At 42.1% G+C, this 16,310-nt stretch overlaps 1 protein-coding gene across 1 annotated transcript in view; it reads right to left on the bottom strand.

Annotated features, from left to right (window-relative positions):
• The window catches only part of MOCOS (molybdenum cofactor sulfurase), a gene marked incomplete at its 5' end in the record, with an annotated part of 117,389 nt that overhangs the window by 64,283 nt on the left and 36,796 nt on the right, over positions 1–16,310 (bottom strand). The window contains 2 exons of the mRNA XM_083377081.1: positions 1,038–1,237; positions 16,211–16,287. Coding sequence (XP_083233207.1) covers positions 1,038–1,237; positions 16,211–16,287 — 277 coding nt within the window. The remainder of the gene's footprint in view (positions 1–1,037; positions 1,238–16,210; positions 16,288–16,310) is intronic.

Below are 16,310 nucleotides of genomic sequence, written 5' to 3'. Positions count from 1 at the left end.
CTTGCAATGTTTTCCTTCCAGACCTACATCAATTTGCTAATGATACTCCTAAAATGCAGTGTCCAGAAATTCAATGATATTCTAGATCTATTATGATCAATGTAAAATAGAAAGGAGTGAGATATTTTCTTGATCTTAATGTTATTTGTTTGTTGAGGCAACCTAGGAATGTATTCCTTTTGAAGCTAATTCATGTTATATACTACTGCTCAGCTTGTGATGTATGTAGGCAACTCAAATACTTTTCACATTTGCTGTATTTAAAATATGGTTCTCACCATCCTACACTGATGCCTTAATTTGTCCTATCTAAAAGTGCAACTTTCAATTTATTCCTATTAAAATTCATTTTCTTGATTTCTGTACATTATTCCAGCTTATCAAAATCCTATCTTTGTGCCATCTGCAAATTTGGTAACTACATTTTCAATTTCATCAAAATCCATATATTTATCTGTGTGTGTATGGGTGGGTGGGTGCGCGCGCGCGCATGCACACACACATGATTAGGAACTAGAATGGAGTCTTGAAATACACCATTCAATACTTTTTTCAAGCCTAATGTACAGCTACTGCTATGTACTTGCTTGATATAATTTTTCAACCAGCTCTTTATGCACAGTATCACACTATTTTCTGTGTTGCTTCTTCCATCCAAATTGGATTTAGTTTAAACATTCCAGATCAGAATTGTAATTTTGGAATAAATGAAGAGTGATTGTGCATGATTACTACTTTCAGCTTCAAAAATATAGACATGTCTTCTGCTGTATTTTCTATGCTTATTTCACGACTGTAAAATTTTACTAAACTACCACAAATTCTTGGGAAAATGTGACACACAGAGGCAAACTATTTGCTATAAATTATCTGAAGTGGAAAAATTAGAAAGTATATTCTTGAGAAGAATATGGGAAAAATTACTATAAGAAAATTACAATAAACTGAAATTAGACAGAAAGAAGATCAAACAATCAGAAAGATGCATAACAGCAAAAAGATGCATGATGGAAACATAAAAAATAAATAAACTGTACCTGTGAATACCCAATTATAATTCCATTTTCATCCAACACATTAAAATTAATTATGGGACCTTGGATATCTGAGTTGTTGAAGTCAGTATCACTATAAATGCGTACAAGAGGTGCACCATTAGCATATTTTAATGTAGAAAGAATTGTATAGGTATGGTGAGCCAAAGCAAATGTATGCTGTTTTATGTTTTCCATTCCACCTAAGAAAAACAAAGCCAACAATTATGAACTAATTTGGTTGCATTTTTCACTAGATATGATAATAATTTTATATATCAAATGATGTAATAAATATAACAAAAAGATCACTTTTCAGAAAAAAATAACACTCAACTAATGTATTACCTGGGCAAAAATTCCAGAATGTGTGAGTGTCTCCATAGATTCAACTCCATAGATACTAAACTAGTGGAATATTTTGTATAATCTCAAAAACAATTCCATTCAGTAATCAGTTAATACATAGATCCAATCACAAACTGTTTCATTATTACAGTTAAATCACAACAAACATGTTACAATAGATCTTTTAGTACTTTAATTTTCTTTCTATAAAAGAAAAAAATGATTTGACAACATTAGATTCATATAATAGTTAGCTTAAAAATTTGGGCAGGCAATTAAAGCAAAATCAGTGGGATAGTAATCGAATTATCCAAGACTGTACAAAAAACAAAAACAAAAAACCCAAATACTTTTCATAATGAAACCATTAATACAGATTATTTTAGAAAATTATATTTGTTGTGGATTAAACAGAGATCAAATCAAAGTAAAGTGAAAAGCAAAGGGCATTCAAGACAGAGGAAGATGTAATCAAATAAAAACTAACTTCCATGAAAGAGCAAGAAGAGACAAGGGGTTACAGCAAACATTTAGACTCTCTCTGTCAAGTTGTACATTTCAATAAATGTCTAAATGCACAAGTCTTGTTCATTTAGAGATTCACAGAAAGAGTATCCGGGGAGATAAGGTATTGGCTGAGGGCAGTGGTGGGATTCAGCTAGTTAATTTTTTGTTGTCTAGGCCCAGAATGGACTTCCGGAAGCGGTATCCACTCAGAGAACTGATTGTTCACATATTTGAATCTCACCGCTGGCTGAGGGATAAGTCATCCCAAAAGATAGAAAAACATGGATATAATGAACCGGGGATCATTAAACAGATTTACCGTATTTTCCGGCGTATAAGACGACCCCCGACTTTTAAGAAGATTTTCAAGGTTTTTCGTCTTATACGCCGGAAAATACTTACATGCCAGTTGCCAAGTGTCCGACACAAGCCCGATTCAGCCCCGTCTGATGCAGATGGTGCAAAGCCTCCCTTTTGAAGCCCAAAGAGGCTTTTCCTTCCACCCACCCATTTGAGAGCACATTTGCAGACGGAGCAGCCGCGCGTCTGGAGCCAAGCCCCGCCCAGGAAGCGGTCAGCCAGGTGGGCTCGGAAGACGCGCTGGAGAGGCGGGCTTGGGGCGGCAATGCCGAGGCCGGCTGGCGAGGGCCACTGCGTGGTCTGTGGGTGAGAGGGGTGCCAGGCCTGCCAGAAGTCTCCGGAAGTTCCTGGAACTTGGAACGGCCTGGCAGCGGGTGGGTGCTCCCTCCCGAGGGGGGATGCAGGGGAGGCGTCCTGTGGGGGGGCGGTGCAACCACCCCACCAGCACCTGGGGTCCAGCTCCACCCCACGGAAGGCGGCTCTCAGGCCCCTGCGGGGAAGAGGGGCTGCTGGGGGGGCTCTTGCCTTCGAGCTCTGGCCGGGAGGACGCCTCTCAGCCCAGGAGGCTCTTCTCAGGGGAGTGCACGGGGGACGCGCAAAAGGGGCCGTTTCACCTGAGGGCTCCTAGGCCTTGTGGGGGGCGGCAAGGTGGCAACTTTTGCCAATTGCACCTGTGCATACAAGACCCGCAAAGGCGAGAGCAGAGGGCCGCCCTGCCCTCCCTGTCCGTCGCAGAGGAGGCGAAGGCCTGATTGACCCCACCGGCCCTCCTGCTGCTCCCGTGCTTCTGCTGGCCCCCGAGGCGCAGCGTTTCCCGGGTGGCAGGCAGCGCCGGAGGGCAGCCGCCACCCCGCCACGGTCGGCGCCCCTCCTGCTTCCCCCCCAGGCCTTGAACTTCTCCCATTGGGCACAGGGCGGGGCAGCTCCGCCCGCCGCCTCTCACTGTCGGCCGAGCCGCGCTCGGCCCGGGCTCCCGGTCCCTCTTCCCGGCCGGCTTCCCACCCTGCCCCTCATGGAGCTGGACTGGGCGTGCAGCCTCTCGGTGTGGCTGCTTTTCCTGGGCAGCCTGGCAGTGCGGCTCCTGCGCTCAGACCTGTTGCTGAGCCAGCGGCTGCTGCTGCTGCACATGGGGCTGCTGGCCGTCCTGCAGGCGCTGGGCCAGGCCGTCCTGCCGCTGCCCCTCAGCGCCGCGCTCACGGCGGCTGCCTGCTGGCTCGTCTCGGGCAGCACCACCCGGCAGAAGTACATCCCCGCAGGGGGAAGAGCGGTGCTGGTGACAGGTGAGTCCGGCGGGCGCGAGGCCCTCCCCTCAGGCCAAGAGCTGACGGGCAGCGCCGCCTTTGCATGGGGAGAGCCGCCCGATGCTCCCACCCAGCCGTGTCCCGGAGCCGCGCCGGAGATAGCTCGGTTGCGCGGGGCGGCCCAGCTTTGTAAGAACGGGGACGCTCAACTGATTTATGTTTTTTTTCCGGTGTATAAGACAACCCGGCGTATAAGACGACCCCCCCAACTTTTGAGAAGATTTTCATGGGTTAAAAAGTCGTCTTATACGCCGGAAAATACGGTATGTGTTCCAGAATTATACAAGAAGTAGTGAATTCATGGGTGGGGGGGGACAAAAACAAGGACAAGGACAAGAAGCAACGGATGGAAACTAACCAAAGAGAGATACAAGCTAGAACTAAGGAGAATTTTTCTGACATTTAGAAAAATTAATCAGTGGAACAACCTGCCTCCAGAAGCTGTGAATGCTCCAACACTGGAAGTTTTTAAGAAAACTTCCTGGACAGCCATTTGTCTGAAATGGTATAGGGTTTTGCTGCCTGAGCAGGGGATTGGACTAGATGACTTCCAATGTCCCTTCCAATGTTGTTGTTGTTATTGTTATTATACCATAAAATATTTAAATTAACATACAAACAGAGGCAGTAATAATATGAGAGAACTTAGCATACTGTCAGAACCCACTTCAATCCGCATCTTAAGAAAGAAAGACTCATGGAGACAAGGTTATCCAAGCAGGAACTTTTACTACGATATAGAAGATGGAGGGTATAATAGACAGGATCTGAGAAATCCCTTCACAGATCAATATTTTAAATGTCCCCAAGCAAGTCCCACCACACAGTTTATTCATTCAGTTCTGGATAAGCCAAGTTCCAGGTGGTAACCCCCTTGTGGGAAAAGGAGAACATCAGTCCATTCGTATTAGAATCATTCCCATCCCCTCACATTCCATCCTGAGAAACAAACCAGATTCCGGGGGAGTTTTCCCCACCCCCTTTCTTAGTTGCCCGTAAGATGAGAGGGAAAATGCCTCTCATTGATCTTATTGTGATGGATAGCAAGCAGGTGGAATAAACAGAAAAGAGAGTTAGAAATGAAATATAAATGGATTCTGACACATACTGTTGAATGACTTAAAGGTAAAGAGTTCAGAAAGTAGCCTCTGCCTTTAAATGAAAGAAAAGCAGAAAACTGAGAGAGTAATACATTTTAAGTTCAGTGGGAGAAAGAGATCAGCAGCCAGAAGGTGAATTCTGGTCTATGCAGTCTCCAGAAAAAGGAGAGATAGTGACATCACCTCTTCCACTCTAAACTATGAGGCAGGGCCGTAACCCAGTAGCCGAATATACTGAAGAGTTCCAGGACCTAACCAGTCCCTCAACTGACCGGAAGACATTATGGTGAGCTACTTTAAGGACGGGCTGAACAATGATGTGTACCATTGTCTGCATCACCAAGACAGCCCCTGCTCACTTCCACGACAGGCGCATCTTGGCCGAAGAAGCAGAGATCGACCAGGCATGGGACCAGTACTGATCAGGCAGAGTATGGAAGCGTTTTCTACCTGAGAAGAAGAGAGAGATGGCCAAGCCCTAGGCAGCGCTGCCACGCTCGACCATCTGCTTCAAGTGTGGCAAAGAGGACCCTGGGCAGTGGAATTACGTGTGAAGATCCAAGCCAAGAAATAGGACTGACTGCCAGGGGGAAAGCCAATGAAGCCATTTGACCTTTATAGTGGTACTTGGCATGGAATGGCCCCTTGTCTTGGGACTGGCATGGCTCATGAAATGGAACTTGTGGGTGGATTGGAGAAAGGGGCTCTTGAAGTTCCTGTAGGGGGGACAAGCCCCACGTGATGGCTGCCACAAGGCAAAGAAGGAACCCTGCAGAAAAGTAGCAGCTGCTTTGAAAAGTGAGTTACTGCAGGGTATACACCGAGAGTATGATGATCTGGCTGATGTGTTTAGTGAGAGAGGTTTGGACGAACTGTATTCCATGATTCCAAGGGAGTTATATGAACTGTGCAAGTTTATAGACAAAAACCTGGCCTGAGGTTTTATTCAACTGGCTAGACCCAGGATAGCCACCTCATTTCTGTTCCGGGAGAAGACTGGTCTCTTCATCTCTGCGTTGATTATAGAAGTTTGAACACAGTGTGTGTGGAAAACATGTACCCCCTTCTACTCATGAAAGAAAGATATGGTAGCCCACCTTTCAAAAGGACTTACGGGAAGCATACTATCAAGTCAGAATTAAGGAGGGAGATGAATGGAAAACTGCTTTTAACTGCCCACTTGGTTGCTTTCAATTTAAAGTGTCCCCTTTGGATTACAAGGCAGCCCCGCAGTATTCATGCAGCTGATAAACAAGTGCTCCATGAACACCTGTATAAGGGGGTTTTGGTGTACCTTGATGACATATTAATCTACACTGAGACAAAAGCTGAACATGTGACATTGGTTCAGGCAGTTTTGAACAAACTGTGCTGCCAAACTGTATGCTAATCTCTCAAAGTGTGAATTCACAAGGAGAAAATTAACTACCTAGGCTACCAGATCTCCCATGAGGGGGTAAAGGTGGACCCAGAGAAGGTGCAGGGTGTTAGAGTGGGCACCTCCTCACAACAGGAAGCAGCTGCAAAATTTCCTTGGTTTTGCAAATTTTTAGAGGCAATTCATCCCTTCCTTTGCGCAAATTGCCCTCCGTATGACTAACTTGCCAAAGACAAAAGGGGTAAACAAACCAAAACCTAGTCAGCCACTGAAATGGACTATGGAATGCCAAGCCGCATTTGAAAAGTTGAAAATACTTTTTTTTTTGCTGAACCAGTACTAAGGCACCCACACCCTGAAAAGCCTTTTGATATTCAGGCCGATGCCAGTGATGTGGTCATACTGCTTTAGAAAAATGAAAAGGGCCAACTGCAACCTTGCACTTACACATTGAAATAACTGACAGAAACTGAACAATGTTGGAAGTGTGGGAAAAGGAGGCTCATGCTGTTAGGTGGGCTCTCCTCACCTTGTGGCACTTTCTGGAAGGAAATAAAATCTCTTTCCAAATCTGGACTGACCACAAAAACCTAGAGGCTCTGAAAACCCCAAGAAAATTGTCCCCCAAGCAAGCACAGTGGGCCCAACATTTTCAACATTTTAATTTCACCCTCCACTACTTACCAGCAGGAAAAAAATTCCTAGCTGATGCCCTATCAAGTCTACAACATAATAGTGCAAAGTCGGAAATGGTAAAGCCTTTGTTCCCAATGAGGCAATTTGCGGCTCGAGAAGCCACAAGAGTGCATGCAAAATAATACCAATACCCTGGCTTTCAAGCAAGCTCTACAGAAGTACAAGTAGTTCCTTAACCACAAGAATGTCTGCTCGATGCAGGAAGGGCTAGCACAGGAAGTTGTACGTTCCAGCCAGTCAGAGACTGAAAACCATGCAAACATGCGATGATTCAAAACTGGCAGGACATTTTGGTTTCATAAAGACTCTGAACCTCTTAAAAAGACAATTTTGGTGGTCATCCCTTAATAAGGAAATCAAAAACTATGTGGCTAGCTGCCCCACCTGCGCAGCTGCCAAATGGAGGCAAGGGAAAAAAACCTGGCCTCCTTCAACTGGTGGCAGAGCCTTCAGCAACCTGGAGAGATTTCTATGGATTTTATGGTAGAACTGTCAGAAAGCACAGGAAACACAGTCGCTTGGGCGGTTACTGACCTATTTTCAAAACAGGTCCACTTTATCCCATGCCAGAAGATCCCCACCACAAAGGCTCTGACAAAACTGTTTCTTCATCATGCATATCATTTATATGGGACCCCCACATCACCTAATTTCTGATAGAGGGATGCAATTTCAAGACTATCTCCAAAGCAAGTCTGTTGGGCCCAATAATTTAACAGTTCAACTTTACATTGTGGTATCTCCCAGGAGGGAAAAAAAGTCTTAGCTCTAAGGCTGAAGTCAGCAGACTAATCATTCCTTTCCTGCAGCTGGCAGCCCCAGCCATTATCAAAGGGCAGGAGAAGCTCAAACCCCAGATAGCAGACAATTTACCTTCTGTGCTAAAAGCTGTATTAGAGAAAGACAAATTGTTTAACGCCCACCAAGTTAAATGTACATTGCACAATTGATTGGTATGGGTAGGGGCCAAACTATAGATCCTGAAGAGTCAATGAACCATTGTCTGATGAGCTCTAAGACTTACAAACTGATGAAGAGCCTGGCCCTTCCACTCGTGCTCAGGCTGTTGTGATTAAGCGTCAGCCTTTGATACCGGCAGCTGAGTCTGATGATTCTGAAGAGGAGGAGTAGGAGGGGTTTGGAAAGCCTTTGGTGCCAGAGGGAAGCTCTGATGCACTGCAGGACTCTCAGCCTGGACCCTCCCGTCATGTTCCTCATCAGTCTCAGCCGTGTGAGCATAAGGTATTGGACATAGATGATTCACAGCTGGATCTATTCAGGGATGCTAGGAGCAGGAGGCATTCCAGCAGAGTAGAACAGAGAAAGGCCATGAGGCAACTCGGTGAGAGGAGAAGAAGGCAATGAGAAGCCACGCCTTGAGACTGCTGATAAAAGGGGAAGGTGTGGGAGGTGCTGGTTGCTGAAGGCAACCGTTTGAAGATCTTCTGCTAAAGTCCTGGTCTGTTATTCCTGTATAACTCTTGTTTGAACTTTTGGTTTAACTCTTGTTTGAACTTTTGGTTTAACTCTTGTTTGAACTTTTGATTTCTTTGTAAATAAATTTGGTTGGGTTCTCCCAGCCTGTTGACTATAAAAAGGGGTTGTCCCTGACATTCAAACAGGGCTGGTCATAGGCTGGAACAGAACACAGGCTGAGACCCAACTGTGCTGCAAAGCTGGGTCGGACTCTGAGGACTCACAGCTGGATGACATTATAGACACTCATAAATGCAGACAGGCAACATGAGTAGGACAGAGGGAGGCAATGGGGCGGCTCCAAGGGAGAAGGAGAAGGCACTGAGAAGCCACGCCTTGTGGCTACATAACAAAAAGGGAATGTGTGGACAGGACTGGTTGCTGAAGGCAACTGTTTGCAAAAGACTCCAGTTTCAAAGGATCATGTTTTGTTTGCCTGTGAATAATTCCCTGTTTGACTCGTGCTCCCTTTGCTTTTGAAAAATTCTCCGTTTGAAACATGTTTTGTTGCTTTGGGGACAATTATCAGGTCTGTAACTCAAATAAAAGGGGTTTGTTTTTCCAACCTACTTGTTAAAATAGGGGTTTGTCCTTGTGAGGGAATGAGGACTCATATAGGCTAGGACAGAACAGCTCAGCATGAACCTTAGCCAAGCCATTCATGGAACAAGTATACAGACTTCATGGGGCACCAGAATGAATAATTTTGGATTGCAGCATTCAATTCATTTCACGATTTTGGCAAGAATTCCTCAAATTACTAAGCTCCTCCCATTATCCTAAAATGAGCAGTGTGTGTGAATGTACTAATAGTGTCCTAGAACAATACTTAAGATGTTACATTAACTACCAACAACATAACTGGGCTGACCTCTTTTGACAAACAGCTTATAGTAACACCGGTTTAACCCTCTTTAAAGTGGCATTTGGATAGGACTTTCCCCAAAAGTAAGGCCTACCCTGAAAATAAGCCCTATATTGATTTTTGGGGGGTCGGCCTAATATAAGCACTACTCCAAAAATAAGTCCTAATTTTGGGGTGAGGCACACACTTAAAAATCAAGCTAGGTTGGGGATAGGGGTGTGGATCTGCCCCCACACACCCACAGCCACTTACCTTGCAGACAGGCCTCTCTTTGCTGGCCCACTTCTTCTGGAGCATCTTCTGCAGCCAAGCCTGCTTTTCTCAGTTACAGGCATTTCCAGAAGGCTTGTGCAGCCAAGAACTGAGCTATGGATTCAATCCATAACTTGGTTCTGCAAGACCTCTGCAGCAGAGGACTGAGCTATGGATTCAATTCTGTGTCCAAACATACTCCAAGTGCTGCAACCCCAAATGAGACTCTATAGCTAAACTGACAGAAAAAAGGAATAAATCCCAAATGAACTTGACACCATGTGTTCCAAACCAATCAGATTTACTTAAAAATCACCCTTTAATCGACTCAACAGTGAACAGTATTTTTTAAAAAGCAATATGTTATTCCCTAAGTCAGCCACTTCAATATCATTATTATGCAGTTGATTTACATTCAGTTGAGAGGCTGCCTAGCAAGATGGGCTGTAAGCAAATTCTGCTGACATTCAAGCAATCTATAATTCCAACTATGCTTTTCAAAATGAAGAACATCCTGATGCTACTGCTATTTTAACTGAGAAACAAGGAGTGGATGCTGCTGCCCCCATTTGTAAAAATATCAAACTAGCCTTCTCCACTAATTATTTAGATAAGCAACTTCAGGCAGAGATATGATAAACAGCAACAGCACTTAGACTTATGTACTGCTTTACAGTGCTTTACAGCCCTCTCTAAGCAATTTACATATTGCCCCCAACAGTCTGGGTCCTCGTTTTACTGATTTCAGAAGGATGGAAAGCTGGTGACAATTCAACTGCCGGCAGCCGACAGTCAGCAGAAGTAGCCTGCAGTACTACATTCTAACCCTTGTGCCAGCAGCTGTATCACTGAATGCAGAAATAATTGACACTTCTGGATACTTGTCAGACTCCAAATAAGAAGACTAAGAGGATCTTATGCAAACTTTAACCATAGTGCACAAGACAGTTGCTTCAAAGAAAAGATGTGCCAGTCCAAAAGAAAATTACATGCAGCAGATCAATGCAATACAATCTTCATATAATTATTTGGAGAACAAGTGTGTAGTTGATGACTTAATATTACTTGGGTGGCCCTGCACGTACTATAAAAGGCAGTAGATTGGTTTTTCCACTTAGTAGTAGGGATCACGGTGTTGTAACCAAGTGGTTTCCAACACAAATGGAAGATTGATGTAGTCAGATTTGAAGAAGGTTAATTCTTCAGGATGCTAATTAATTGTTAATTTCAAAGGCACTGTGGCATGAATAATAGAATTTAGAATTGCACCATCAATAGTTATCAGTGGCAATAGAGACATCAGGGGAACTGTGGGGATCTTATGTTTATGGATTGTGGCTAGGCTTATGAAGTGGGAGGTTGCCCCAGAATCTATCAAAACAGGGATGGTGGTTTCCTGATCATTGGGAAGTGTCAGGGTAGAATCAAATTTCATTACTGTACCTGAGCATGGAGGTAATTGAGTCTCATTCAGTGTTTGGGTGAACTCCCTGTAAGCTCTTGGAGGGGGAGCATTTCCTGTTTCCTGGCCTTGGGGCTTGTCCAGTTGGTGAGTAGTGGAGACATTGCCAAACTATCTATTGCCTGTCCTGGGAGCTTTAGTGAAGCAATTCTTGACCTTGTCTGCGCAATAGAAACAAAGGGCAAGCTCTCTGTGCCATGACATTCTTCTGCTCCTGGAGGTTATCTGGCACTGCAATTTGTATCAGATCTTCAGCATCCAAATCCAAGGGGGCAGAGAGGTTCAGGGTAATCACAGGAGGAGTCAGCTGTTGAAGTGGTTGGCTGCAGCTGCTGAAAAATGCTCTAAGTTCTGCCAGTTGAGATTCAGCTATTATAAAGGCTTGATAGAGGTCTTGTAGACTGCATGGAATACCTTGTTGCATCAGTTGTGTGATTATGGCCTTGTTGAGCCTATTCTTGAATTGTAATCTTAAGGCTAACTCATTCCAATCTAGATCTTTTGCAATGAGTTTGAAATCTTCAATATATATATGTTCTTATGGAGTTTTTGCCCTGGTGGAGCTGGTGGATGCATTGTTCTGTAGTTTCTATCTGAATAGAGTCTCCAAAGTGTTTTTTAAACCTAATGAGAAAGTCTGGGAAACTATCCACGGCAGGGTCATTGGTTTCAATGGGTGGATGCCCCCATTTGGCAGTGGAGTGTTTTGATTAAAACACTGATGAAGGAAATTTTTGATCTGTCTGTTGGAAACTTCCTTGGTTGGATGCTGATATTACTTTGCTCTGGCTAGGAATGTTCTCATCGTATCAGACCACCAGTGAATCTTTGTGGTAGGCAATGTGGAGTCTTGGGGATGAGTGTGTCAGGAACTGCCTGGGCAGGTGTAGCAATTAGTTGTGGTTGCAGAGGAATCACTTGTTGAATCAGGATCTGCATTTGTTGAAAATTGTCTGCAACTGATTTCATCTTCAATGCCATCTTAGTGTCTAGAGCGATGGATAAAGCAGAGATCTTGCTTGTACATTATTGCTGCAGCTCTGGAATCTGAAGCAATTGTTAGGGTATTCTGGAGTCTGTGAAATTTTTGGTGAAGGAGAGTAGTTCAGATTAATGTCAAGTGCCAGGAAAATCAGAAGATCCAGGTAGTTCAAATAGATAGAGAGACTTATTGCAAGTTTAAGCTCTGTACAAGAATCTGAACTACTAACAGTCAAAAGAAATTGACAGTAGATAAGAATAGAAGGAATTTAAGGTGGGCTAGATTTAGCTCTCTTATGGGCATGAAGAGACTCATGATTGATGAAGCATTTGATCTGCCCTTGGGCTCAGCCTGGGTCATCTTCTACACTTGAATTTTATTCACAGCTCTTGTGGAAATCAGTTATTCAATTCAATCTTTTATTACGATCACTGACTACAATAAAAATTAAAGCATAAATAAAATAAAACAGAACAAGGCATAAAAATATTTTAAAAATTCAACATACAGAACTTAAGAAAAAAAATCAAAGAAACAATTGGTCAACTAATGGGAGAAGATGGCAAACAAGTAATGGGGAGTAGAGGAAAGAACTGCTTAATTCATACTTTGCATCTATCTTCAGAGATTCAGAAAGAATACACTACTCAAAATTACCAAAAACAGAACCATAAATGACAGGTTACAATTAAAATATGCAAAAATAAGGTAAGAGAACTCCTATAAGCTCTAGACAGATTCAGATCAATGGGTCCTGACAGATTACATCCAAAAGTTCTGAAGGAACTGGCAGACCTGATTTTAAAACCATTGAAACATACCCTTCAACGTTCTTGGATCACCGGGGAACTATATGAGGACTGGAAAAGATGTGGTCCCCATCTTTAAAAAAGGGGGGGGGGGGAAACAGATCCTGGAAATCATGAACCAATCAGACTGATATTAATACCTGGGAAGATCTTTGAAAAGATAATCAAGCAACAAATCTGCGAATACCCAGAAGAAAACAAGGTTATAACCAGAAGCTAACATGGGTTTGTCAAAAACAGATCATGCTAAACAAATCTTATTTCATTCTTTAATGAAGTGACCAAATTAGTAGGTCAGTGAAATGCTGTATACTTAAATTTCAGCAAAGCACTTGTTAAAGTAGACCACAACCTACTTCTTGGCAAGCTAGTAAAATGTTGAATAGACAGTACCACCACTAGGTAGATTTGTAACTGGCTGACAAATTGTACTCAGTGTGAACTCCTCAATGGAACTACATCCACATGGAGGGAAGTAAGCAGTAGGGTACCCCAAGATTCTATTTAAGGCCCAGTACTCTTCAATATCTCCATAAATGACTTAGATGAAGGAATAGAAGGGGAACTGATTAAATCTGCAGATGACACTAAGCTGGCAGGAACAGCCAACCCAGAAGACAAGCTCAAGTTTCAAAAAGAAAAAAATTGAACACTGGGCCTTATCTAACAAAATGAAATTCAATGTGGATAAAAGTAAGGTTTTACACTTAGGCAAGAAAAACCATAGGTATTGCATAGGTATAGACTAGGTGAAAATTTGCTTAATGCCTGTAACTATGAGAGATATCTTGGAGTCCTAGTGAACAATCTCTTAAATATGAGCCATGAATGTGTGGGAGCAGCCAAAAAAGCTAAAGCAATCCTAGGCTGCATTAATAGAGGGATAGAATCAAGCTCTAATACCATTTTACAAAGCCTTAGAAAGATCACACTTGGAATACTGCATCCAGTTCTGGTCACCACAGGGCTCTTGTCAATAGTGTTGGTTTGTCATCATTACTGCCACACACAGAATTTTCTTACAACAATTTGCTGCACTCATCAACTTCAATGACATCATTTCAAGCCATGTGTCACCTACACCTAAACTATTCCCAGACCACCCTGCACTGGACTCAATTGTCTCAAGGGCGGTTGATTTCTTACAGAGCAACCTGTTGCCCAAGATCTTTTGGAATAGCAACTTGACCAAGCAAAACAGATTTATAAAAAGGAAGCAGATGCCCACTGGCAAAAGGGCTCACCCATACCAGTAGGGAACAATGTTTGGCTCTTTGCTAAGTTCTTAGCCACTTCAAGACCTTCCAAGAAGCTAGATGCTAAATTTGTGGGCCCATTGACAAATCAACAGTGTAGCTTTCCATCTCCAACCTCCTGCAATGAAGGGGCATCCAGTATTTCACTGAGCATTATTTTCCTCCAAGCACAATACAATTGCAGCAACACATTCCACCGCCAGTCATAGTAGAGAGAGAACCAGAATATGAGATGGAAGAAATCCTAGATTCTGGGAAAGAAGGCAAAGGAATCCAGTGTTTGATTCATTAGAAAGGGTTGGGTTGCAGATCATTTGTGGGAAAACACACAGCATGTTCATGCCCCTGATTTAGTTTGTCAGTTTCCCCAGCGCTTCCACAACAAGCCAAGGAAGCTACTGCCCAGTTTCATCTGAGGAACCTGTCAAGGAAGAGCCCTTCAGTATTCCTCCAGTGGGAGGAAGGACACTTGCCTATGATGGGCCTTTCATATCTGGCCTTTAATTTCTGGGACAGGGAAGGGGAGAGGAGGGACCCTCAAACAATGTTTGTGTGGTACCGCAATTATCACCTGACTCATTAGCTGGTTTTTCTGAAAATGCTTGAGAATTTACTTTCATTATCTTCCGGCTTTTACTTGCAAATTGAAGTTGATTAACAGTTCCCTATTAAATACATGTCCGAAGTGGTGCAGTCCCTATTTATTTATTTGTATCCCACCTTTATTATTTTTACAAATAACTCAAGGAGACAAACATATTAAATACACCTTTCTCTTCCTATTTTCTCCACAATAACCTTGTGAAGTGAGCTGTGCTTTAACCCTAATCCTATTATTATAAAGTTTGACAGGGTTGCAATACATGACATGATTTTAAGAAAAAAATAGTGAGCTTTCTACTTGTAATTGAAAGAGTATTGTCTTCAAATGTTTCCAGATATCCCTCCTTCAGTGACCACATAGAAAAAGAAGTTGTCTCTGTAGGAAACTGGTGTTAAATTTACACTATGTGTTAATTTAAGATAATTTAATAAAATGATGTATTGATGGTAAATAATTTCAGTTAAGCTGTCAAACCAGCTTTCAACAAGTGTTGAAAGTGTGAAAAAGAAGTGGCTTTTTCTTTGCTGAAAAATATTGGCAAAAATACATACAATGAAAAAAAATATTAAGAATGGTATTACTATGAAACCAGTTGTTTTTTTAGGGAGAAAGGGGATTATGAACATTCAACTAAAAATATGGGAAATTAATACTGTATATGGTAACTGCAGCAAGATTACTCTATGAACAAAGATGAAAAAATAATGAAATATTCACAATGGAAGTTTGGATTATAAACTTAACAGGATTTACCTAAATAGCAAAGCTGACTAGTTTGGTCAGGGGGAAAAAAAAGATTAAGACCGTTCTAAAAGACTGAAAATTTTGTATAGGCTTTTTGTTCAAAGAAAAAACATTGAATAGATGATTTACAGAATTGGGAACTAAAATGAATTAAAAAGAAAGGGAAGGGTTTTGCAAAGGAAAAAAGAAAAAGATGGTACCAAAATTGGTAATTACTCAATAGAAAGTATGAAAGTCATAATTCTATATTTTCTTTTTCTTTTCTTTATGCTTTATACTTTTATTCTATAAAAGTTATTGTATTCAAATAAATAAATAAATAATAAATAAATAAATAATGAATGAATGAATGAATGAATGAATGAATGGGTGTCCTGGTGAACCATCAGTTAAGTATAAATGAGAAATACGCTGCAGCTACCAAAACGCCAACACAGTCCTGGGCTGCATCAATAGAGGGAAAGTGTCAAGAACAAGGGAAGTGATAGTATTGCTCTATACTGAACTGGTAAAGCCACATTTGGAATACTGCATCCAATTCTGGTCACCATAGTCGAAAAAAGATGTTGAGGGCCTAGAAAGACTGCAGAGGAGAGAAACCATGATAAGGGTTCTAGAAGTTAAATTCTATGAAGAAGCCTAAATCAACCTTTTGATAAGGAAAATCAACAAAGATAACAAAGATAAGAAATCAGAGGCAGAGCTTCAACTTTTTTTTCTGATAAGTCTATCAAATTTCAGCAATGCTTTTGTTTCTAATGGTATTATTTGAGCTAGCTGAAAACTATACTCAGAGGTATCAAAAGAAGCAGAATGGAATCCTTTGGCAATTAAAAGGCATGCCCATTTCTTCCAATGATGGTAAAATATCTCATTAGTAGGTGCCAGGATATGTTTTAAAAAGTGATCTAAAAACTGGTGTGTTCAAGTATTTCATTACTAGATTTTAAATTAATGTTGGCTGTGAGAAGGCATTGATTGGCCAGATTAGGCTGCATGCTAGGGACTACATTTCTACTGAGTAGCACAATCCTACCTGTTATTTTTTCCAAAACATCAAATCCGTGCTTCACTGCAATAATATCAAGAAATGAAACTGTCCCATCCTCAAACCTGGATAAAGAACAAACAAGCAA

This window comes from Vipera ursinii (assembly GCF_947247035.1).
Source record: "Vipera ursinii genome assembly, chromosome: Z".
In the NCBI taxonomy this organism is placed as follows: Eukaryota; Metazoa; Chordata; class Lepidosauria; order Squamata; family Viperidae; genus Vipera; species Vipera ursinii.
This window is presented reverse-complemented; position numbering and strand designations above follow the sequence as displayed.